General features: G+C 41.7%; 1 protein-coding gene across 1 annotated transcript; it reads right to left on the bottom strand.

Moving 5' to 3' along the window:
* Positions 1 to 573: 573 nt before the first annotated feature.
* patl1 (PAT1 homolog 1, processing body mRNA decay factor) lies at positions 574 to 19,665 on the bottom strand. The gene is made up of 20 exons (XM_073476029.1): positions 19,564 to 19,665; positions 15,080 to 15,185; positions 12,705 to 12,911; positions 12,143 to 12,406; positions 11,810 to 11,898; positions 11,342 to 11,422; positions 9,639 to 9,839; positions 9,171 to 9,272; positions 8,799 to 8,885; positions 8,178 to 8,398; positions 6,844 to 6,988; positions 5,943 to 6,060; positions 5,748 to 5,845; positions 5,079 to 5,138; positions 3,318 to 3,463; positions 2,974 to 3,133; positions 2,385 to 2,510; positions 1,575 to 1,666; positions 1,254 to 1,403; positions 574 to 941 (listed from the first exon to the last, which is right to left on the bottom strand). Exons 1-20 carry the CDS (start codon positions 19,576 to 19,578, stop codon positions 920 to 922), a joined length of 2,490 nt encoding a protein of 829 aa, XP_073332130.1. The 5' UTR covers positions 19,579 to 19,665; the 3' UTR covers positions 574 to 919.
* Between the last annotated feature and the right edge of the window lie 36 nt (positions 19,666 to 19,701).

The raw sequence follows: 19,701 nt of genomic DNA, 5'->3' as shown, positions 1-19,701 counted from the left end.
TGCCAGGGGAAGATTTCTATTTCAAGTATAGGCTACTAAATTGAATCCTAGTACCGCAGCAGATCTTCATTGTTTGCTGCTTTACCCCTCATGCTAAAGTCACACATTGTCTGGAAGCTTATATTATCTATTGTATCTATTATAATCAATACAATGTCAGTTTGATGGCACCCATATAAACGTTACCTCTTATGTAAAGACATCCGAGTATGTTATTTAATGCATTAATTAAAGCAGTAAACCCAGCCATAGCATTTTTTAAGGTTGACAACCTTTAGACATTAGAATTGATCAAACACAGTCAACTTGATGAACTCTTGACAGAGTAATGTTAGCCAGTTGCGTTTTCCATGTCATTTGTTTTAAAGGGGAACCAACTTCACACATCACACAAGAGATGAGGCTAGATGTTTGAGGATACATTAGATGCTACAAGTTGCATTGTGGGTAATACAAATACATAGTGTAACTGGTTATCTTGAGACTGAAAATGTTATGAGTACATATTTTTTGGTTCTAGCAGCGGGATTGGAGAAGTTGAAAGAGAAAAGGCAAGGACATCACAAGGCCACATTTTATATAATAGAAATACTTTTTAATTTGAAGGTTCATCACAGGCGTAATCGTAAACAAGATATTTAAAAATGCAGATTTCATTTTAGCATTCAGACTGACAAACAGGCACGCACGCACACACACACACACACACACACACACACACACCAGACTAAACACGAAGAAAAACAAAAGTAACTAGAGATTTTGCTGGATTAAAATCATCCACCATGGATTCACCTCAAGAGCGCACGCACATGCGTGCACACACGCATACACACACACACACACACACACACACTCACACAAAAAGAAAGGTCTGCATCGAGTGGGGAGAGGGTTGTGTTGATGTCTGTTGTAACTTCTACCTGGACAGCGCAGAGATCCTGAGAAATGGCAAACAACAGACTATTAGTTTTTCCTCTCACACTTGTGCTCCTCTTACTAAAACAATGAAAGAACAATTCAAGCAGCTCCTGATATATTTTTCCTCTAGCAGTTTACTCTGACTGGATCTATGATTAACCTAAATATATAACAACTTTCTCAAATAAATCACTTCAAAATTACTTAAAGAAACACGGCTGTGAAAGCTGATTTCAGCACAGCAGCTTGTTTTCTTTGTGCTGTATTGTCCAACCAAAGCAGGGCACCAAACACCACGTCACTGTGTGTGTCAGTGTGTTGATGTTACTCACTGTAGCTTGTCCTGCAACAGCTCCAGCCTCTGCCGATCGACATAACGTGACAGGAGGGAGAGAAGGTTCGGAGGGGTGAAGAGGGGAGGAGAGAGGGATGAGGAGGGAACGCTGAGCAATTCTCTCGTCACTGAAAACACCAACTCAGTCCTGGACAGGGAGAGAGTCAGTGTGGGTTAATTAAATAACACAAGTGGAAAGGAAACAAAAAACATATCTAAAGAAGTGACAAGAGCACAAGTGGAGATGAGAAGGAAGAAAAAAAATAACTCAAGGTGTATAGAGAAAGTGGTTGACATCGCTGACATACAAACAGCTTACCATCGATTGTCGTCCATGAGCTGGCAGTTGGGGTCGGAGCTTTGCATCCTCTCTCCTTCACTCAGGATCAGATACAGCAGAGTCACACCAAACTAGACAGAAACAGAGAGATGTGTGTAATGTGTGTTTGGTGCATTGTTCTACAAAGTTCTACATTTTTATTATCGTCAACAACTCGCATGACTTCCTGTCTGTGGCTCTCAGCTCATATCGCACTGGTTCCTCCTGAAAATAGAAATCTTTAAAAACTGGTCACAAATATATAGCTTTATTTTTAAAAAGACTCAGTAATTTATTTACAAAAGTAGAAATTGTGCATCTGTTGTGGACTATTTTCAGTTGCATAGTTACAGCAGCACTGTTTTAGTTTTTGGACAACAATGGAGCTCTATGGCACAGAGAAATAACATATATCTTAGTAGGATCAATTCATTGTTGCTTTTGGTCTTTTAATGGAATTTGTCAAGAAAATAGAAGATCATCAGCCTTTAAGGTTCTGTAATCATCAGTGTAACTTTAAAGTTTGATGTTTGTGGTGCATGCAAAGAACAGGTCCTGCCAGAGATACTGCTGTCAAGTCACTGTTGTATTGAGACTGGACTGCAGTATTGATCGGCCATCAGTGCACACACTGTTTGCTGTACTACAGTGTAGCTGTTTAACAAACAGTCAGGTGATCTGACCATTGGACTGCATGTTGCAGCAAGAAGATTACATCAGTCTGACCAGAGGATCATCTCTCTCTCTCTCATGTTTGCTCTAAAGTTAATGAGCGACTGTGTTTTATATCAGTGTGCAATGTGTGTGTACCTTGTTGTGCAGTACTGTGGCCAGTTGGCCCTCATTGCCCTGAAGCTCCTGGAGCAAGTCTGTGAGGGCAGAGCTCGAGAGCGACTGGATCACTGCAGAAACCGGCTCCACTAGCCAGCACAGCACCTGAACAACAGGGATGAAGGTAGCTGCTGGTTAATGTGTATGGTCACAGGCAGGTGGTGGGCAATGTGTAGGATTTAGTGGTATGGAGCCGATTGCAACCAATTGAACACCCCTCGACTCTCCCTTTCCAAATGTAAAGGAGAACCTACAGTGGACTTTTAAGTCCTATGAAAATTGCTTGCCTGGCATTTACACTGGAAAAAAGTATCTACCTTCTAGGTTTACTTCTTGATCATGTGTCTGCAGGGCGGGCCGCCATCAGGCTGCTCTGCCACTGCTATGCCACCCAGCCTTAGTTTCAGGTGATTACAAATCAATGAAAAAATAATTATGATTATTATTGTCCATTTTTGCCAATAGATCCTCCTACATCCTACACACTGGACCTTTCAAGGACCCGAGCAGTTTTCACCGGCACAGCCTAGATTTTTGTGTTAAATTGATTGAAACCTGAAATGGTTACCTGGTCCTGCTTGTCCTTCTTGGCCAGGGCGGGAAGGTTGCGGGCAATCGCCATGACAACGGCGGCAGCCTGGGGTGATGGTAGGAAGGGGAGGAGCCTGGAAATGAGCCGTTTGCCCTTCCTCACCGACATGATCATCACACATTGCTCATCACTCACTCTTTAGAAAAGTAAGAGAAAAAAGAATTGGTGTGTGTGGATGGATGATTCTTGTGTCTTAAATATCTCTTACACTGCTGTCCCACAGGCAGCACTGTACAGATTTACAAGTTGTACTGGACTAAGTGCAAGACTTGTATTTCATATATTCATATTTAGTCATTCTTTCTAGCCCTTCCTCCTACCTGTCGTCCCACTCCTTCTCACGCAGAGAGTTGCACAGCTGCACAGTGTTGGTTTTATGCTGCTCCAGCAGAGCCTCCCTGTCCTCCTCTGGTGCATGGACAAAACGTTTCTCAAAGTCTTGAACCTCCAGCAGCAAACTGTACATCTGGAGGACAGGAATGGAAAGAGGGAGAGACATTGAAGTTTCCTACAGTCTGATTGAACAGCAAGACTATGTGCCTCCTCTTCCAGTGGACCACCATAGGACCCTAATTCAGAAAAAGTATATATGATATTAAATGGTGAGAGACATGTTTTCTTTTATTATTGAACTGTGCACTTACATTTTTTTTATTGGAAAAATTGGTCAGTTTTTCATAAGACTGTTTGAGTATAAGACATAAATACATGAATAGAAAAACTACATGCCACACAGTCACGTAAGTGACACTGTCTTATTTCACCTACAGTGCCTATCAGGAAAAAGACTCCCGCACACTGTCCACATCACTTGCAATTAAGTTAGGTCAAGTTTATTGACAACAACGTTCGGTATTTATACCATCATTAGGTTGTCCTGTACCTTAAGGTGTGCAAAAGCTGCACTCTGTAAAACCTACAGTGCCTATAAAAAGTATTCACCCCCTCAGATGTTTTCCACTTGTGTTGCTTGGAATCATAGTCAATATACAAAAAATATACAAAACAAAAAAATTACAAAAAAAGAAACTCTTTAATGTCAAAGTGAACACATTTCTACAAATCCAATGTCAATTAATTAAAAATATATAAGCTAAAATAAGTGATTGCATAAGTATTCACCCAGTTCAAGTCAGTATTTTGTAGATGCAACTTTGGCTGCAATCACAGCATTGAGTCTGAACTGCTCAAGCTCTGTCAGGTTGTACAGGGATCGGGCATCAACAGCCCTTTTCAAGTAGCTTTTGCTGTATGCTTCAGGTCATTGTCTTGCTGGAAAATAAATCTTCTCCAGGTCGTAGTCCTCTTGCAGACTAAATCAGGTTGTCCTCCAGGATGTCCCTATATGTTGCTGCATTCATTTTATCCTCTACCTTTACAAGCCTTCCAGGGCCTGGTGCTGAGAAGCATCCCCACAGCATGATGCTGCCACCATGCTTCACGGTGGGGATAATGTGTTTGTGGTGATGTGCAGTGTTAGGTGTCCACCAAACATAGTGTCTAGTCTGATGGCCAAAAAGTTCCTTTTTGGTCTCATCAGACCAAAAACCCTTCTTCCAGTTGACCTTGGCATCTCCTACAAGCCTTGGTAACCTCCAAGGGGTTGAATACTTTTTATAGGCACTGAAAAATCCATGACCGAAAACCTGTAGAGCTGGTCCTGTACTGTATATTAGCAGCTCACAGAACTGGCTAACTTTACTTTTACATAACTGCAGTTGTCAATATGGCCAGATAGATTTTCACCTTTTTTCATCCTTTTTCCCTTTTTTTGAAATCCTTTTCCTATGCAGAGGTGAAGGCCATGTTAGTGTTGGTGGCGTATGTTGAGAGAGACGATGGAGTTCACTAGTGACTTTTACACAAAACTAAATGATACTTTGTTATCTTTACGACGAACTTGACTTGACTCTTGACTTCTAAAAATGTCTTCTAAATTGACAAGCACAATTCACAAGGGATCAAAAAATGATTTGTCTCTCTCCATGAATAGCCAGACATTTTTCTGAAATAAGGTCCCAGGAGGGAAACCAGGAGGAGAGGGACTTTGCCTCTCTATACTGGAGTTGTCCTCTTCCTACCTTCTCCACAGTGTAGAGGATCTGTCGTCGTTTATTCCAAACCTGCTTCTCCCTTTTCTCCTGGAGGTAGACAGACAGACAAACAGACAGACAGGCAAGCTGACTAACATGACTTAAAATCAGACCAGAAAAAATACTTCCAGGAGCATGGGTTATAAATCACGTACAAAATAAATAAATCAAACATTACTTAAATCACACTTTATACTGTGCTGTTTTCAAACTGTTTGCACTTCTTTTAGGTAGTGGTGAGCAGCCCAATGTGGATGGAAAATACAATATGCAGGTCTTATTTTCAAGAGCAAAAAAAATAAAAATACTGAACACATGCAAGTTAACCAATCACAGGGTCACTGAATGGCTTTTCTGTTCATGTGACCAGGCATTAGTGGCATGTGCTGCAACTTTCAAACTCTTTACTGTCTTTTTTTGATTCAGTGCTGTTGAAACTCAGCACCTCTTGTAGCTACTTCATATTAACTGTCAGATGGTGAAGACAATGGTTTGCAGCTGTGAATGTGTTACAAACACGTCCTGCCTCATTCCTCAATTGTTAGTCAATTTAAGCGTCTTACTTTGTCTTACAGGACACAGCAACTTCGTACATAGAGAACGTTGCGTATTCATGAAACATGTTTCAATATGAAACGATGAAACATGCCAACAGACCTCGTCATCTGTGCGACTTGTCACCACAGCATCAATCATCTTGCGGGGGTTGTTGACGCTCGACACCGTCAGCTTACCCAGAGAGCCTGCAAACTGAACTGTTGACAAACACATGTCAATATTCAATAGAGATCTCCAGTACTGCAGGTGATCATGTACTCTGCAGATAATATTCTGAGGCATTTCATTGTTTACCTGGTCTGTAGGAGTGTTCAACCTTGGCAACTTGTGGAGTGATCAGTTTGGTGGTATGTTCCTTCTTGCTGCTGTCTCGTTCTCTTTCCTGACGTTTTTCCATCTTTTCATAGTAGTTCTACATATTCACACGCACACGCACACACACACACACACGTCAACTAACTTTGTTGGTCAGAGAAACAGAAAAAACACATATCCTTACATCTGAGTGTATGTCTACATTAGTCTCTATATTTTAAAACGATTTGGGTTCCACACTAGCACTTAAAGATCATTTTCATTGCGACCCTTTATCCAGTGACTCACCTGAGCTAAAAACAGAAGTTTTACTCTGAACCGAGGGATTAAACTGAGAGAAGCTGAACACAGCAACTTTACTTGAATTATTGATTGTCACAATTGATGTCCATTTGACATCTCGCGAAAATCTAATTGATTAATTGAGGGATTGATTTTTTTCTTACATGGCCTCAAAATTGACCATTAGGTTCAAGCAAAACCTCTGACAACCTCTGATACACCACCATACAGGCTGTTAGAAAAAAAAACAAAAAACAAATAAATGAAAACTTGGTCTGACACTGCAGAATGAATACATTTTAGGTCATTGTAAATAAAATGTATAGGCCGGACAAGCTTCTGCCTCGAGGAAAAAGTGCTGTGCATTTTTGATAGTTTCTGACATATTAATGACTAAACAACAAATCAAAAAATTATCTTTCATGAAAATAATTGTTAATTTTAGTTCTGTTTACATTCAACTCACTAAGATTATATACACCATAATCTGAACTGATTAAAGGTCAACAAAGAACATGAACATCCACCAAAGCAAGCCAACCATGAGAAGGCAGATATTTTGCATAAGCACAGCTAACAGGCAACATCAAAAACCAACCTGATAGTAGTAGTCATCCAGGTAAGGGTCGGTACTTTGCAGCTGCATCATCTGGATTTTGGTTACCCATTCCTTCTCTTTCTGGGTCATCAGGTTACTGTAGGGGTCTCTGCTGCGCCGGTCCCCTCCAGTCCGGCCACGGTCCCTACAGGGATATACAGAGACAAAGATGACGTGCTCTTCTCAGCAGCCATTTGAATGGGGAGACTGTCTTACAGCTGAAAGGCAAAACAGGGATCAAAACTAGCGGTGTCCTTTCATCCTGGGGACGATGGAAAATGTGTTTGGGATGCAAAGAGATCTTCCTTGTGAAGCCTCCGAGTTATCTCTCTCTCCACAGTGCTTGTTACAATCACTGGCTGGTTACTCATCAAGTAGAGACCAAAGAAGAAACATGACAGGTTAATATGTGAAGGGATGCAGTGAACCTTATTGAGGGAGACGCAGGGTATTTTTTCCCCAGATAATGTTAATGACATGTTGTTAACAACAAATCTGTGTTGAAATGGACAGGAGGCAAGTCAGCCAGGTGTAACTAGCAGCAGGTGGGCAACAGTCCCGCAGTGTGTTAGACTAATAAAGCCAACATCTAAAAGGATTCAAACACACAGGACTGAGAGTTTCTGTGCAGAGGGACATGAAGCGTTACATGGTGAACTGCAGTTTAATCATAACACAACAAGTTGACTCCTTTTTCACTTGAGTTATAATGGGGGTTGGCAATCCAGCCTATTGGTGCATTATTACCATGGACTGGGCTGGAGTGTAGCAATAGTCTGGCATAAAAAAAACCAAAAACTAAATTCTCTATTACTGTTACTTGTAAGTAGTCTATTAGAAGACTGCATACTGTCCATGATCTCTTTCCTAGCAGATTCCACACTGTAATATTGTGTTTTCCATAATTCATTATTGATATTAATTCACTGCCGTCCTCATCATACCTGTGGCAATCTATCAGGACATGTTGGACAGTTTCCAATTTATTTTATTGTGCGTTTAGTCAGGATGCTTGACTATTCTACAGAGTGTTTAATTTAACAAGTTTACAGTAAATGAATGTACTAAAGTACTTCAGCTAAGTACAGAGGCAACAGTACTATCAATAACAACATTTTGATTTTTGGGTGGTTTACACTCACTTTGGAGTGGTTAGAGCCCTACAAAGGCTGCTATGTTATGTACTTGACCTGCTCAAAGAGGTGTTGAAGAAAACGTCTGCATGTTGTTAGTAGTTGTTTGTTCCCTGGCCACAGTGCTGTGTGGCACTGCAGCTCTATTATAACTCATACAATATGTACCGTTTGCACACAAACATACACACACTTCCTCACCCTCCTCGGTTCTGCATGCGCTGGGTGAGCAAGCGACGGTGCTGGGGGTGGAGGTGGGTGGTGTTGTGCCGGATGGGTGGCGTGTGATTGGGGGGACCATGAGGGGGCGGCGGGCCCATTCGGTGGGCGTGTGGAGGTGGAGGGCCCCCGAAGAATGGCCTGAAACCACCACCACCTGGCAACAAAGGAGGTGCTGGACCACCACGGGGAAAACCAGCCACCTGGAGAGAGAGAGAGAGAGAGAGAGAGAGAGACAGACAGAGAGAGAACACAGTGGTGAGAGAAGTGGTGTGATTTAGGAGTGAATTGCTGACATTAGAACTAGAGAAGCAGTTTCTTCACCAACAAAGTTGACAATATTTCTGAAAACAAAGATCAAAATGATGCCATCCTTCTCATCTGACTACAGCTCTTAAGAGTTGTAACTGTTTTGTGCAATTACTTTAGTCTTGTGTACACAATTACTTGTACAGCAAGCACATTCTTCAAGAGGAATCATTAGTTTCTTATTCTCATGGTATTACCTACAACAGTGATGTGTATCTAAGAAAGAGGGAAAGATCAAAAAGACTGTGTGTGTGTGTGTGTGTGTGTGTGTGTGTGTGTGTGTGTGTGTTCAACCTGAGAGTTGAGCAGCTGGGCCCGTTGAATCTGAGACAAGACTGGACCAACTCCGGGAGGGAATGGACCACGACACAGCGGGGAGTTCTACAAAACAAAATCTACTGATTAATTTAAAGAAGAGGGAATTAAAACTTCGACCCATTTAAAGGACAAGTTCAACACTTTTGGAAATCAACACCACTGGCACAACCAGCACATTTATATCAGCCCTAAAAAAACAGTTTACAGTCCAGATGTTCAAATCACAGAAACTCATTTGTTGATATGTGCTGTGCAATAAAATGAAAAGGAACCCCAGGGTGTTCTTAGATTTAATGTTCATCCAGAGCTTTCAAACCAAGGGGAGGATGGAGGAGAGGAGAAACTCACAGCTATATTGAGGAGGGTGTTTGGTGACAGACGCTCAGGGAAAGGAGGAGGGTATCTGTGCTGAACTGGGGCTCTCACATGAACCGCCATGGGATGGTGGATCTACACACAGACAGGATGGGGTTAACAGAGACCAAGTTAACTACATGTCAAGTTATATCACAACAAGCTGCAGCATGGTAACTACTAAAACTAATGTGACTGCTTGACACACTGAGTGAGCTGAAATCCTTAAACAGATTCTATATAAAATAATGATTTTCAAAAAAGAACATTACTGCTGTAAAAATCATCTGTACACTTTGAACATTTCTGACGTATTGTGGTAGCATCAAAAGAAATACTATGGTAGGTGCTCTATCAAATACATTCTCTATAAAGACAAACAGAAAACAGTGAAAATGGGGGAATGATGGAGGAAAGATATCAGTGAATCAACAGTGTAGAATGAGAAGAACAGTTATTCACCTGATGATTCAGTGCGTGGCTCATTGGCTGTTTGGGCGGGGTTCCAATAGGCACTGCCCTCACTGGAGGAGAGCCAATCACAGGGGAAGAAGAGCGTGGAGGTGGGACCCTCTCTGACAAATCCTGTCCTTCATCACTCCTTCCCTGAGGAGGTCGTTTAGGAAGGCCCACCTCTTTGATTATAGACATGAGTGGACTATCCTGAAGAGCAAGAAGATAGAAAATTAAATATTATAAAAATAAACGTGTCCAAAATCAGTAACTTGGTTAAGCCTTTTCAAAACCTACAGTCAAAAAATTGGGGAGATCTTTACAGTTGGTAAGCACCGTATTTCATACAGTGCATGAGAAAGTTGCAGTAATATTTTGAATGCAGCTTTTGTTTTTTGTTTTTTTTACATTTGAACCGTAAACTAGTAACTTCAAACTAGTAACATCATTGAACAGTGGCTTTACTGAAAAATTGGTCAGTATTTTAAGCCTTAAAAAAAAAAATTTAATTGCATACTGCTTTTTGTACATTCTGAACCTACAGGTTCCCCTTGGTCACATCACACAACTTTCTGTCTTGTAATCAGGAGTCTTGCAGTCTACGTGGTTTTCACACTACATGAAAACAGCGACAGAGAACACACTGCAAGATCACACACACGACGTGACGAGAATGACACATTTCAAGCTGTCCCGGTTGTTTGTGCTCTGATTTGCAGTGAAAAAACAGGACGTAAAAGTAAACAAGGTGTGTGAAAGAATGTATCAGGCAGGGGCAGCAAGGATTATTTTTGCACAGAAAATGTGAAACTGCCTCTCATTATTGTGGATCAGTGAGGAGGACATGGTTAAATTAACTGAACAGCTTGTGCAGTGTTTTCCCTAGAATGGAGTTGTAGCAGTGGAGGTTTGACGAGCACATTTTTTTGTGTATTCACAAAGTCTAAAGCTGTACATATGAGGTGTGATGAGCCAGTCTTTTTAAATCAAATGAAAATACAAACCTGAAGGTGTGAGAATCTAATATCAACTTAGGAGGGATAACTACACGAATTCCTGAGTTGGACACCAAAAGTAATGCTGTAACTCTGCTAACGAACACTCCAACACTGCCCACTAAGGAAAACTATATTGCTCTTGCCAAAACTGCTAGTTGTGTTTTCAGTAATATACTGGGCCATATACAGATGATATACAGTGGTCATATTTCAGCAGCAGAGTTCTGCTGCTAAGTGGATACAGGGGAAACACTGATGTGTCTATAAGTGGCTGTAGCTCGTTCCTGCCTTCCTGACCTGTGGCAACTGGGCCAGATATTTAGACTACAAGGTATCCAGCACTGGCCGGTGATGTACCAGCGAGCTTCTGGATTGCATCTTTGAACAGTTCACACATGGCAATGAAGGCACACAGGAGTGATTTGCTCGAGATTTGGGGCTTTTTGTCGTAGATCTCAGGGTTAAAATCCTGAAGTGTGAACATCATCATTATGCAATATTTAGCTTTGCAGACACATCACAGACATAATTTAAGATGAAAATAGTAAAGTAAAGGTAAAAATCTTTTTCACTTTTGGACTTGTGTTCTGTACCCTGTGCATTTTTCTGAGCTTTGCACATTAGCATGAACATACATGCAAGCTGAGGATAAGCTGCGACATGAGACATGGCTCAGAAGTGTTTTGAAGAAGCAGAAGGGCAAGTGTGCCTCACCTCCATGTGTGTGACCAGTCCAGGGGTGACACTGACCGGCCCAAAACCCATACTGTTCTCCCAGATACTGTGAGAATTCATCTAAGAGAGATAATGAAAGAAATTACACTCAGAAGGTCCTGAAACAAAAAGATTTTACACAAATTAAGCCTTAATAAAATGTACTGCAGTGAACTGGTTACTCAGGCAGCCAGTTATACCAAATGTATTTGACAGAATAACTCAAATACCCCTATTCATTTTGATCTTTTTACTGCCATTAAAACAATTGCCGATTCCAGACTATAGATTAGTACACTGCTATCCAGTAACATTTGAGAAACTGCTCATTAGTACATTGTTGAAATATAAATTCTCTTTTGCTGTTACAGAAAAATGTTTTTGACATCATAAAAACTAATGTGGTCAAAAAACAGATTAACAAAAAGCAACCCCACATACACAGAGAGTGTCAGTTAAAAAACTAACCTGGCCCATAGGAGCAGTACCTCTACGCAGCAAGTGTTGCTGCTGTTGGTAGCTGAGCATAGATGAGGGAGGAGGTCCAGGAGGAAGGCCTGGAGGAGTGCAGCAGAACACGACTTCAGTAAGACAGGACCAATACATACAATATAAGAGTAAACCAAACTGCCTCAAAGTAGTCTCATCTACATCTAGTTTTGGTGGTCACCAAAATCTCAAGTTGACGTTTGTGCTAGATGTAATGAATCAAATTCCCTCCAGATGTTTCTGAGATATCGTGTTCATAAGTATGGGACAAATACCACGAAAATATATAGCAGCTGCGATCATTATTCTCACCAGAGGTGGAGGGCCCAGGGGGCAGCTGGTGCTGGGGGTGATGGGGATGCTGATGTGGTTGAGTGGGATGTGGGATGGAGGAGGACTGGGGCAGGACTCTGGGTCGGTCCAGCACCTGCAGGGCAGAAAGGCTGGATCCTGAAGAGCTGGGGGACGGAACGGGTCTCTCTGCCGCCCCGACCCCAGCAATGGCTGGGTCGGCCTCCAGGATGAGTCTAGCCAGGGACTCAGCCAAGTCACCATCTCCTCCTCGATCCTCCACATCTGTAACAACAGTTTTACTTTGGATTGTTCAACAGGTGTATTGATGCTCTTTATATTCTACAACAAGTCAAGCAAGAATCCGTGTCCAGCAGTGCCGTCCATTTATCCAATCAATTTGGCCGGGTGCAAATCCCAATTTTAAACTCTTAAAATTAACCAAGTAATTAAGACAATCCAAAAACCTGAACTGAAATGACCAGAAAAGTAAAGAACACTGTGATCTCGCAGAGAAAGGAACTGGAGTCCTGAGCGGAGTCAGTCTTTCTGTGAGCAGCATTCCTCTGACTTCAATACTGACCTGGAGGCGGCAGTCCAGAGGAAGACGGGGTGAATTTGAGTGGAGGGAGGGAAGTTGGAAGGGGGGGATGGGTGGAGGATGAGTCTTCAGCTCTTCCTAAATCTGATTCTCCTCCCATCCCCACTCCTCCCAACCCCATCCCCGCTCCGAGCCCGTCCTTCTGATCGAGCTCAGCAAGGCGTTTGTGCTCCTCCTGCCAGTCGTCATCTGGAAGAACAGAGGAGCCACAAAGACTGATGGTTTGTTCTCTGGCAATGAATCATCTGTGTTGTAATCTACCACACAGTTCTAAAGGCAGATGAGCTTTTTTTGGCATAAAAATGTTCAAATTGTCTCAAAAGTTGATATCCTCAACCACAATGGCCGTGTAGTGTGATTCACATCAAAATGATCAAAAGAGGTAACTAAAATAGGGATAGACCAATGTGTTTTTTAAGGCTGATAGTTATCGATTATTAGAAATCAAAAAAACCTAAAATCTGTAAATACCATCACAAGTACCTTCGTCAGGGCAGCAAACATCTGGGGGTTATGGCCAAAACTGTTATCACGATATGTTTTTTTTTTTTTTTTAAAAAGTAGCAGCAACTGTTGGTTGAACTGAAGTTTGACTTGTAGAAGCAGTGGAGCTGGGCTGTTGGCTACTTGAGGGGAGGCTGACGCTAGCATGATAACGCAAACTCATGCTTTCGGAGTACTGTTTGGGACGGTACCTTTTGAGATGATGGAAGAGGTTGGTGGTGTTTCCAGTTCTGCTGAGGACTGGTCGCTGACACATTTTACACCTAATGCTGGTCTGTCCTTTGTCAGACTTCAGGTAGCTGAACTATTTCCAAATAACCGAAGTGGTATGATCTTTCTTCGGTACAATTTCTTTGTCTTTGTCAGTTTCGCTAGTCGGACCGCTCATTACTTGTGTCGGCTAGACAGGTGGTCACCATCACTCTGAGTTGTTGTAAGTGGGAGGGGCTGGAAACATGCATCAACCACATGCATTTGTTTCTCTGCTGTGTGATTGGCTGTTGATGTAGTGTTTTCTGGGTAAAGGAAAACGGACTCAAAAATAACTATTGAAAATAAATGTCATAAATTTATCATCGTCATCGTGGATAATGTTATGAAAATGATCGAGATCGTTTTATCGCCCAGCCCTACAAAGAAGTGGATATCAACAGTCCTGGCATATTTAAGTACAACTGTAAAATAAAATGATGTAATATTTATCATGCAGTGTTTCCTCACACATTAAATTATTTGTGGCGGTCCGCTACAATATCGACCTTGGCCACCACCTATTGATTTTCTATTTTTGGAGCTGCGCATCCTGTTCTCACTCCCTCAAGACAGCGCACCTGTCAGTGAATAGCATGATGTTATATACTATAATACAGTGGATGGCGGTGTGGTTTTTAGTCCGCTTGTAGAACCAACGAAGAAGAGGAGGAGCATCTACTGTCAGACTTTGAGCTAGAGGAGCTGCCCAATTAAATTATTTAATCCTCATCCAAGTTAGCCACGCGCTAAACCAGAAGTAAGCTGGCACAGTCCCTAGCTGCGGTCGTGTTTATTTTTGCCAAGTGATAGGCTGTTGGATCAATCAATATCAAGTAAAAATGTACGGAGCTTATCGTCGAAATCGACATAAAATATTATGGCGAGCCCGGTTCGAGATCGTCGATTCACCCAGCCCGTATACAGAATGCATTCAACGCCATAGAACATCAATTATATGAGTACAAGGTACATGAATTTCCTAATAAGATAGATATGTATACAATTACATGAGTGATTGAATACAATAACCCTATTTTTTACATTAATTGTGCATGCCCTCAGTAAAATAATGTAATGTAAACACGAGGGGTGTGCATCTGTCTCATATAAGGTTAACTGATATGCATCCACATACAGGGGCTCCAATTCAGTGCAACATAATGCAATCTAATACAGTTCTTAACATTTGTTTCATGTAGTCATTAATTTTCAAATATAAATTAAAATAAGCTATTTCTAAAAGTGGCAGTACTCTGGGTTCTTTTATTTAGTATATCTGATATATTTCATGAAAGACCAGGGAACCCTGTATTTTTGTTACATTATGGCGTGCTGAAAAAAAGGCAAGAAAAATGTCATTTTGAAACCACACTGAGGACTGAAAAGTAAAGACAGGTTGCACTGTCACTAATGTCCACATCAGTATTGTCTTCTACTCATTGGCTGTTGCCAATCATTATTGTGATTATGACTTTTTCCAGTAGACACAGACACAAAAATAACATTCTGACATTATGAATATAAACTATCTCACAGTCAGGCCCAGGAGCCTCACTGGCAGTTAATAAACACATTGGAAATATATTTTCGGCATGACTCACCGATGGCCCCAGCTCCAAAGGTGTCATCATTGAACTGATCAATTTCATCTTCCTCTTCTATCAGTCCCTCGTCTTCCTCCTCCAACGTACAGTCTTCATCCAGGGACTGTAAAGACAGCAGGGAGGACAGACAATGGGACAAGAACACAGTGAGAGGAAGGTGGAAACAAGGCAGGACATGGAGACATCAGGGAGTGGAGAAAAGAAATGGATGGATAAGAGTAGAGAGTTAGAGAGTAGATCAGTGTAAATGGGGACAGGAAGAGAGAGAAGAGAGGAAAACTTGACTTATTTACGTAGCTAAGATTGTTAAACTACTTTTAACGCAGACATGATTCCCACGTACTGAAGGGTAGGGACTGAGTGGTGCTCAGTTTGAATTTGCAAGAATGAGTAATGCTGATCCGATTGCTTTTTGATTCCAGAAAACCAAGTTTAGCCCAGCTGCATTTCTATTTTGATTTATATAGGATCAGCATTATACATGCAGTGTTTCTCATATACTTGTGCAGCCTGCCCAGGAAGAAAAAAATCCAAATTCCACTTTTTTCCAATCAACGATGTAAGTGTACAGCGCACACCATCTGCCCTCCAGCCCCATTCACATGTGCGTGCATCATGCATCAGCAATTAACTTCAGCGTTTCCTCACACATTTATTTATTTGTGGCAGTCCGTCACAACATGGACCTTGGAGCTGTGCATCCCATTTTCAGTCATTCAAGACAGCACACCCGTCAGTGAATAGCATGATGTTATATACTATGATACAGTGGATGGCGTTGTGGTTTTTAGTCCGCCGGTAAAACCAATGAAGAAGAGGAGGAAGAGGAGGAGTATTTAGAAGACAGCTGGCCTCATCGTGCCAGTAGTGGCCAAACCATATAATTACATCGCCATGTGATGCACTGGGGCCCAAAAAGCTAGCAAAATAACTTAAATAAGCTAACGGTGTGAAAGATGCTTCTGATACGGTGGATAATTGGTTTTGAGCCTCACAACCTACGTGAAATGACTCGTTTTACTGTCAGAATTTGAGCCATTAGGTCCAATAACATTCGAAAGAGCCCCACGATTAAATTATTTTATCCCCATTCAAGTTAGCTGCTGCGCTAAACCGGAAGTTAGCTGGCTCAGTCGGTGTGTACGTACAAACAAACCTAGTATCGATTCGGAAAAGAGTCATTATTACTGATGAGTTATCCTCCCTGTCTAAACCAAATGGAGTATTTCCAGTAGGTTACAATGCGCCTGTGCATATTGTCTAGATTTCATTTAAGAAAATATCTTAAAACTGCTTTTGCATATTTTTAATAGCAGCTTTGTGTCACCACTATATATTCTGGAGAGGCTGTGTGGCAAATCAGGGCTCAATTCTCGCGTGAACTAGCAAATCCAACTGCCCCTCAAGGTAATGTAGCTTGGGCAGCAGGTCTGCTTACAATGTTCTCACATGATCTGAGTGTGACAGTTGGTGGCTGTAATTCACCTCTGAGCTGGTTTGCCAACTGCTGCACAAGATGAGTGACAAGAAAACATGGAGGGAATTGAAATTATAAATAAACAGATCACGAGGCATCTCTACAAATCTAAGATGAGGGAGAAGAACTTGTTCCTAAAAAGGGCCGCAACTTGGTTTGGATTTAGTAAATCCCACACAGTATGGTTATTTTAAAGCATTTATCAATTGAAAATCCAGAGCAATCACTGTATCTTGGTATATAGTGTTATGGTGATATACAATCACATATACCATGATAGATCATTTTTTGGCATATTGCCTACCCCCACTTTCGTTGATACACTGATTTTGAATCCATCTGCTAGTACAGAGTTTTTGATAATCAATAATTATATAGACTGTTTGGAGGTTCTCTCCACCTCCAAGCTATTGCATCACTCGCAGCTGATGACCACTACATGGCAACAACAGCGACATGAATCAACTTCACTGATGTGACAGCAAATCCTCAATCATCTTTCAATGTGCTAAAAGTCACTCAGATAAGCTTTGACCTCAGGTCTCAAAGGAAATTAACAGAAACTATCATTATAACCATGTTCTTTGTTGGGTAAAAGCACGATGACCAACTGTCAGGAGACTTTGTAAATGCTGCCTTTCTCTGCCACTCATTCATCTAACTATAAAGCAAGGAATCTCTATCAAGTCTGTTATTTGCATATCTCAAGAACCCTGAATGCGATACATATTTGGCAGTTGTGTTTCTGAGGACCCAAGAAAGTGCAGTGTTGAATTTGGTAAAATTTGGACATGTGACGCGTTCAATATGAATAAATCTTGGATAAACAATGAACATCGCTCAGTGGCTTCATGGCCCTGCAGACTGGACTCGCACGTGATCCCTTTCATGTAATCTCATAGGGAAGCAGACGTAAACAAAATGGAGATTAGCATGATATAACAACTTGCTGTAGTAACGTGTTGCAGTAAGAAAAAAACAAAAGCAGAAGGTCAAACGAGTCTGGATGAGTGGGGAGATGCGGTCAAGACAGGTTTTCTATTCTTCAGTGAGAACTGAGGGTGAGATTTTAAGTTTCTGTCAACAGTAGTATGCAAGCTAACATTAGCCTCAATGGCTACAATGTTTACCGCTGCTTGGCAGCACCGTCAGCTGCTGTGAGAGGCCTCTCTCATTGGTTGTTGTGGTCCAGCTCAGAAAGTACTGATGTAATCATCCAGATTTTACATCAGAAATATCAAACTAGGGTTGGGCTGATGGCTGACAGCCATGGACTTCTAATCCCTGACCATCATAACATCGTGATTTCAAAGACTCCCCACCAGAGCACACAATCAAGTGGCGGATAGGAAATGAAAAGAAGCATGTTGCGGCTCAGTGCACTAACATTACATGTCCATGTGCCGCTTATCATTTTCTTATTAAACCTGTTCAGTTTAACGAACCCTATCAATCGGTTAAATGTGTGGCAGCAGTGTTTCTTTTCCTGTTGGCCGTTGTTTCTCTCAGACATGCCTATTTTATACAGTCTTCTTTAGATTTAGATTAGCTTCCTTGGCTTTTTGGCCAATGTTGTTTTATGCATATGAGGCTGAGCAAAGCTAAGTTATGGACATGTGGTGCGGAGACGATGATGCTTTTAAACCTGACATAGGGATGTATGTCGGTGTTAACTGGAGATAGTGTCCTCTGCAGGGTGAAACAGTTGGAGATTCATGTCAAACCCTGCTGCCTTACGACAACACTGAGGGGACATGCTGCCTCAAATTAATAAACAACGATGTCATCGTCCATCAAGATGTTTCACTATAGACATTGTCATATGTCAATTCAGCAGACATAGCCCAACCCTATATCAAACATGTTAGTATGTCAGACTGGATCTGTAAACCCCTCACATTACCAGATCATCTGTGCCCAACACCATGTTTTGAATGGTTTAGTAACTTGCCTCTTCACTTAATCTGCAGGTTACAAGACACGCCATGTAAGGGTCCGTTTATGAAGAAACTGATGGGCTACAGCATTACCACATAGGTAATTCATTTTGTATTAGCTATTGGCCACCTTGCTTCATATTTATCAGATTGCCTGCGTATTTTTTACAATATGAAAAGGTCAACTGAAAAGTAAATAAGCATGGATTCTCAGTGCAACATTACACTATTAAAGTGTAAGAACATAATGGCTACACTTGCTAAATGAACCATCAATATGCTAATGCCACACAGAACAGAGTAAGAAGTGTGACTGTGATTTAATTTCATACACAACTGGTAACATTGAGCCTGTGAGAAATGTTATTTGTCAATAAATTAGGTGTATGATATTTAATTTGGCTCACCTTGCATGACACAATGTCAAATATTTAAACAGACTAGCTCATCGGGCTAACACATGAGTTAGTTGGCCAGGTCAGCAGTGACCGAGCATGGCTTCTCTCAGGGGAAAACATCACAGCGCAGCAGATTCACTCCAGACATAATTAACGCCAAACGTTTGGGTTAATTGCTATTAGCCCTTCTTTAAACTACCAACATCAAATAACACGAATAAACAGAGCTCAGGACTTCTTCCGAAGGAACGTCTGACACCCTGTAGATACCAGGAGAACCTGTTAGCCACAATGCTAACGCTGACGTTACATCACGCAGGACCCACGGCGATGGAAAACTACTGCCCTAAAACTAACCCAAATGATACAGGCGGGACACAGCTTATAACTTTCACACACTGGCCTTACATAACTGAGACTCATTTATTAAACAATGTGCTCATCCTTGTCTCCAGCGGAGGGGAGCGCTCACCTCTCCACAGGCTCATGTCACCAGGCAAGCGGGCTGCTTCACAGGCCGCCAACCGCATTGAATTTGGCAGTCGCATAAACAATAGACAACATTCACCATACCAACAGCACGCAGTCCGGAATTACTAGCAGCTCTCTTTAAAACATCTCAAATGACCTTCAGGAAAGGGCACATGGGTGTGGGGGTACAATACTCACCTGAAATCGAAACATTTATCTTTAGTCTTTCGGGAAAAGAGGTGCATCGGGAGCGAGGCGGCGCGCAAATGACGCAGCAGGGACGTCCACTTGAACGTGCGTGACGGAACGACGTGAACGAGCACGCATGTGGACACA

Source organism: Pagrus major, chromosome 1 (assembly GCF_040436345.1).
Source record: "Pagrus major chromosome 1, Pma_NU_1.0".
NCBI classification, from domain to species: Eukaryota; Metazoa; Chordata; class Actinopteri; order Spariformes; family Sparidae; genus Pagrus; species Pagrus major.
The sequence above is the reverse complement of the archived record's forward strand: the minus strand, read 5'-3'. Positions and strand labels throughout refer to the sequence as shown.

Excerpts from the sequence above, each read along its gene's own strand:
- patl1 (XM_073476029.1), bottom strand. Across the intron at positions 5,139-5,747 it reads CAAGTCGCACAGATGACGAG|GAGAAAAGGGAGAAGCAGGT; the intron begins GTCTGTTGGCAT and ends GTCTACCTCCAG. Across the intron at positions 1,667-2,384 it reads CCACAGTACTGCACAACAAG|TTTGGTGTGACTCTGCTGTA; the intron begins GTACACACACAT and ends GTTTCTGTCTAG.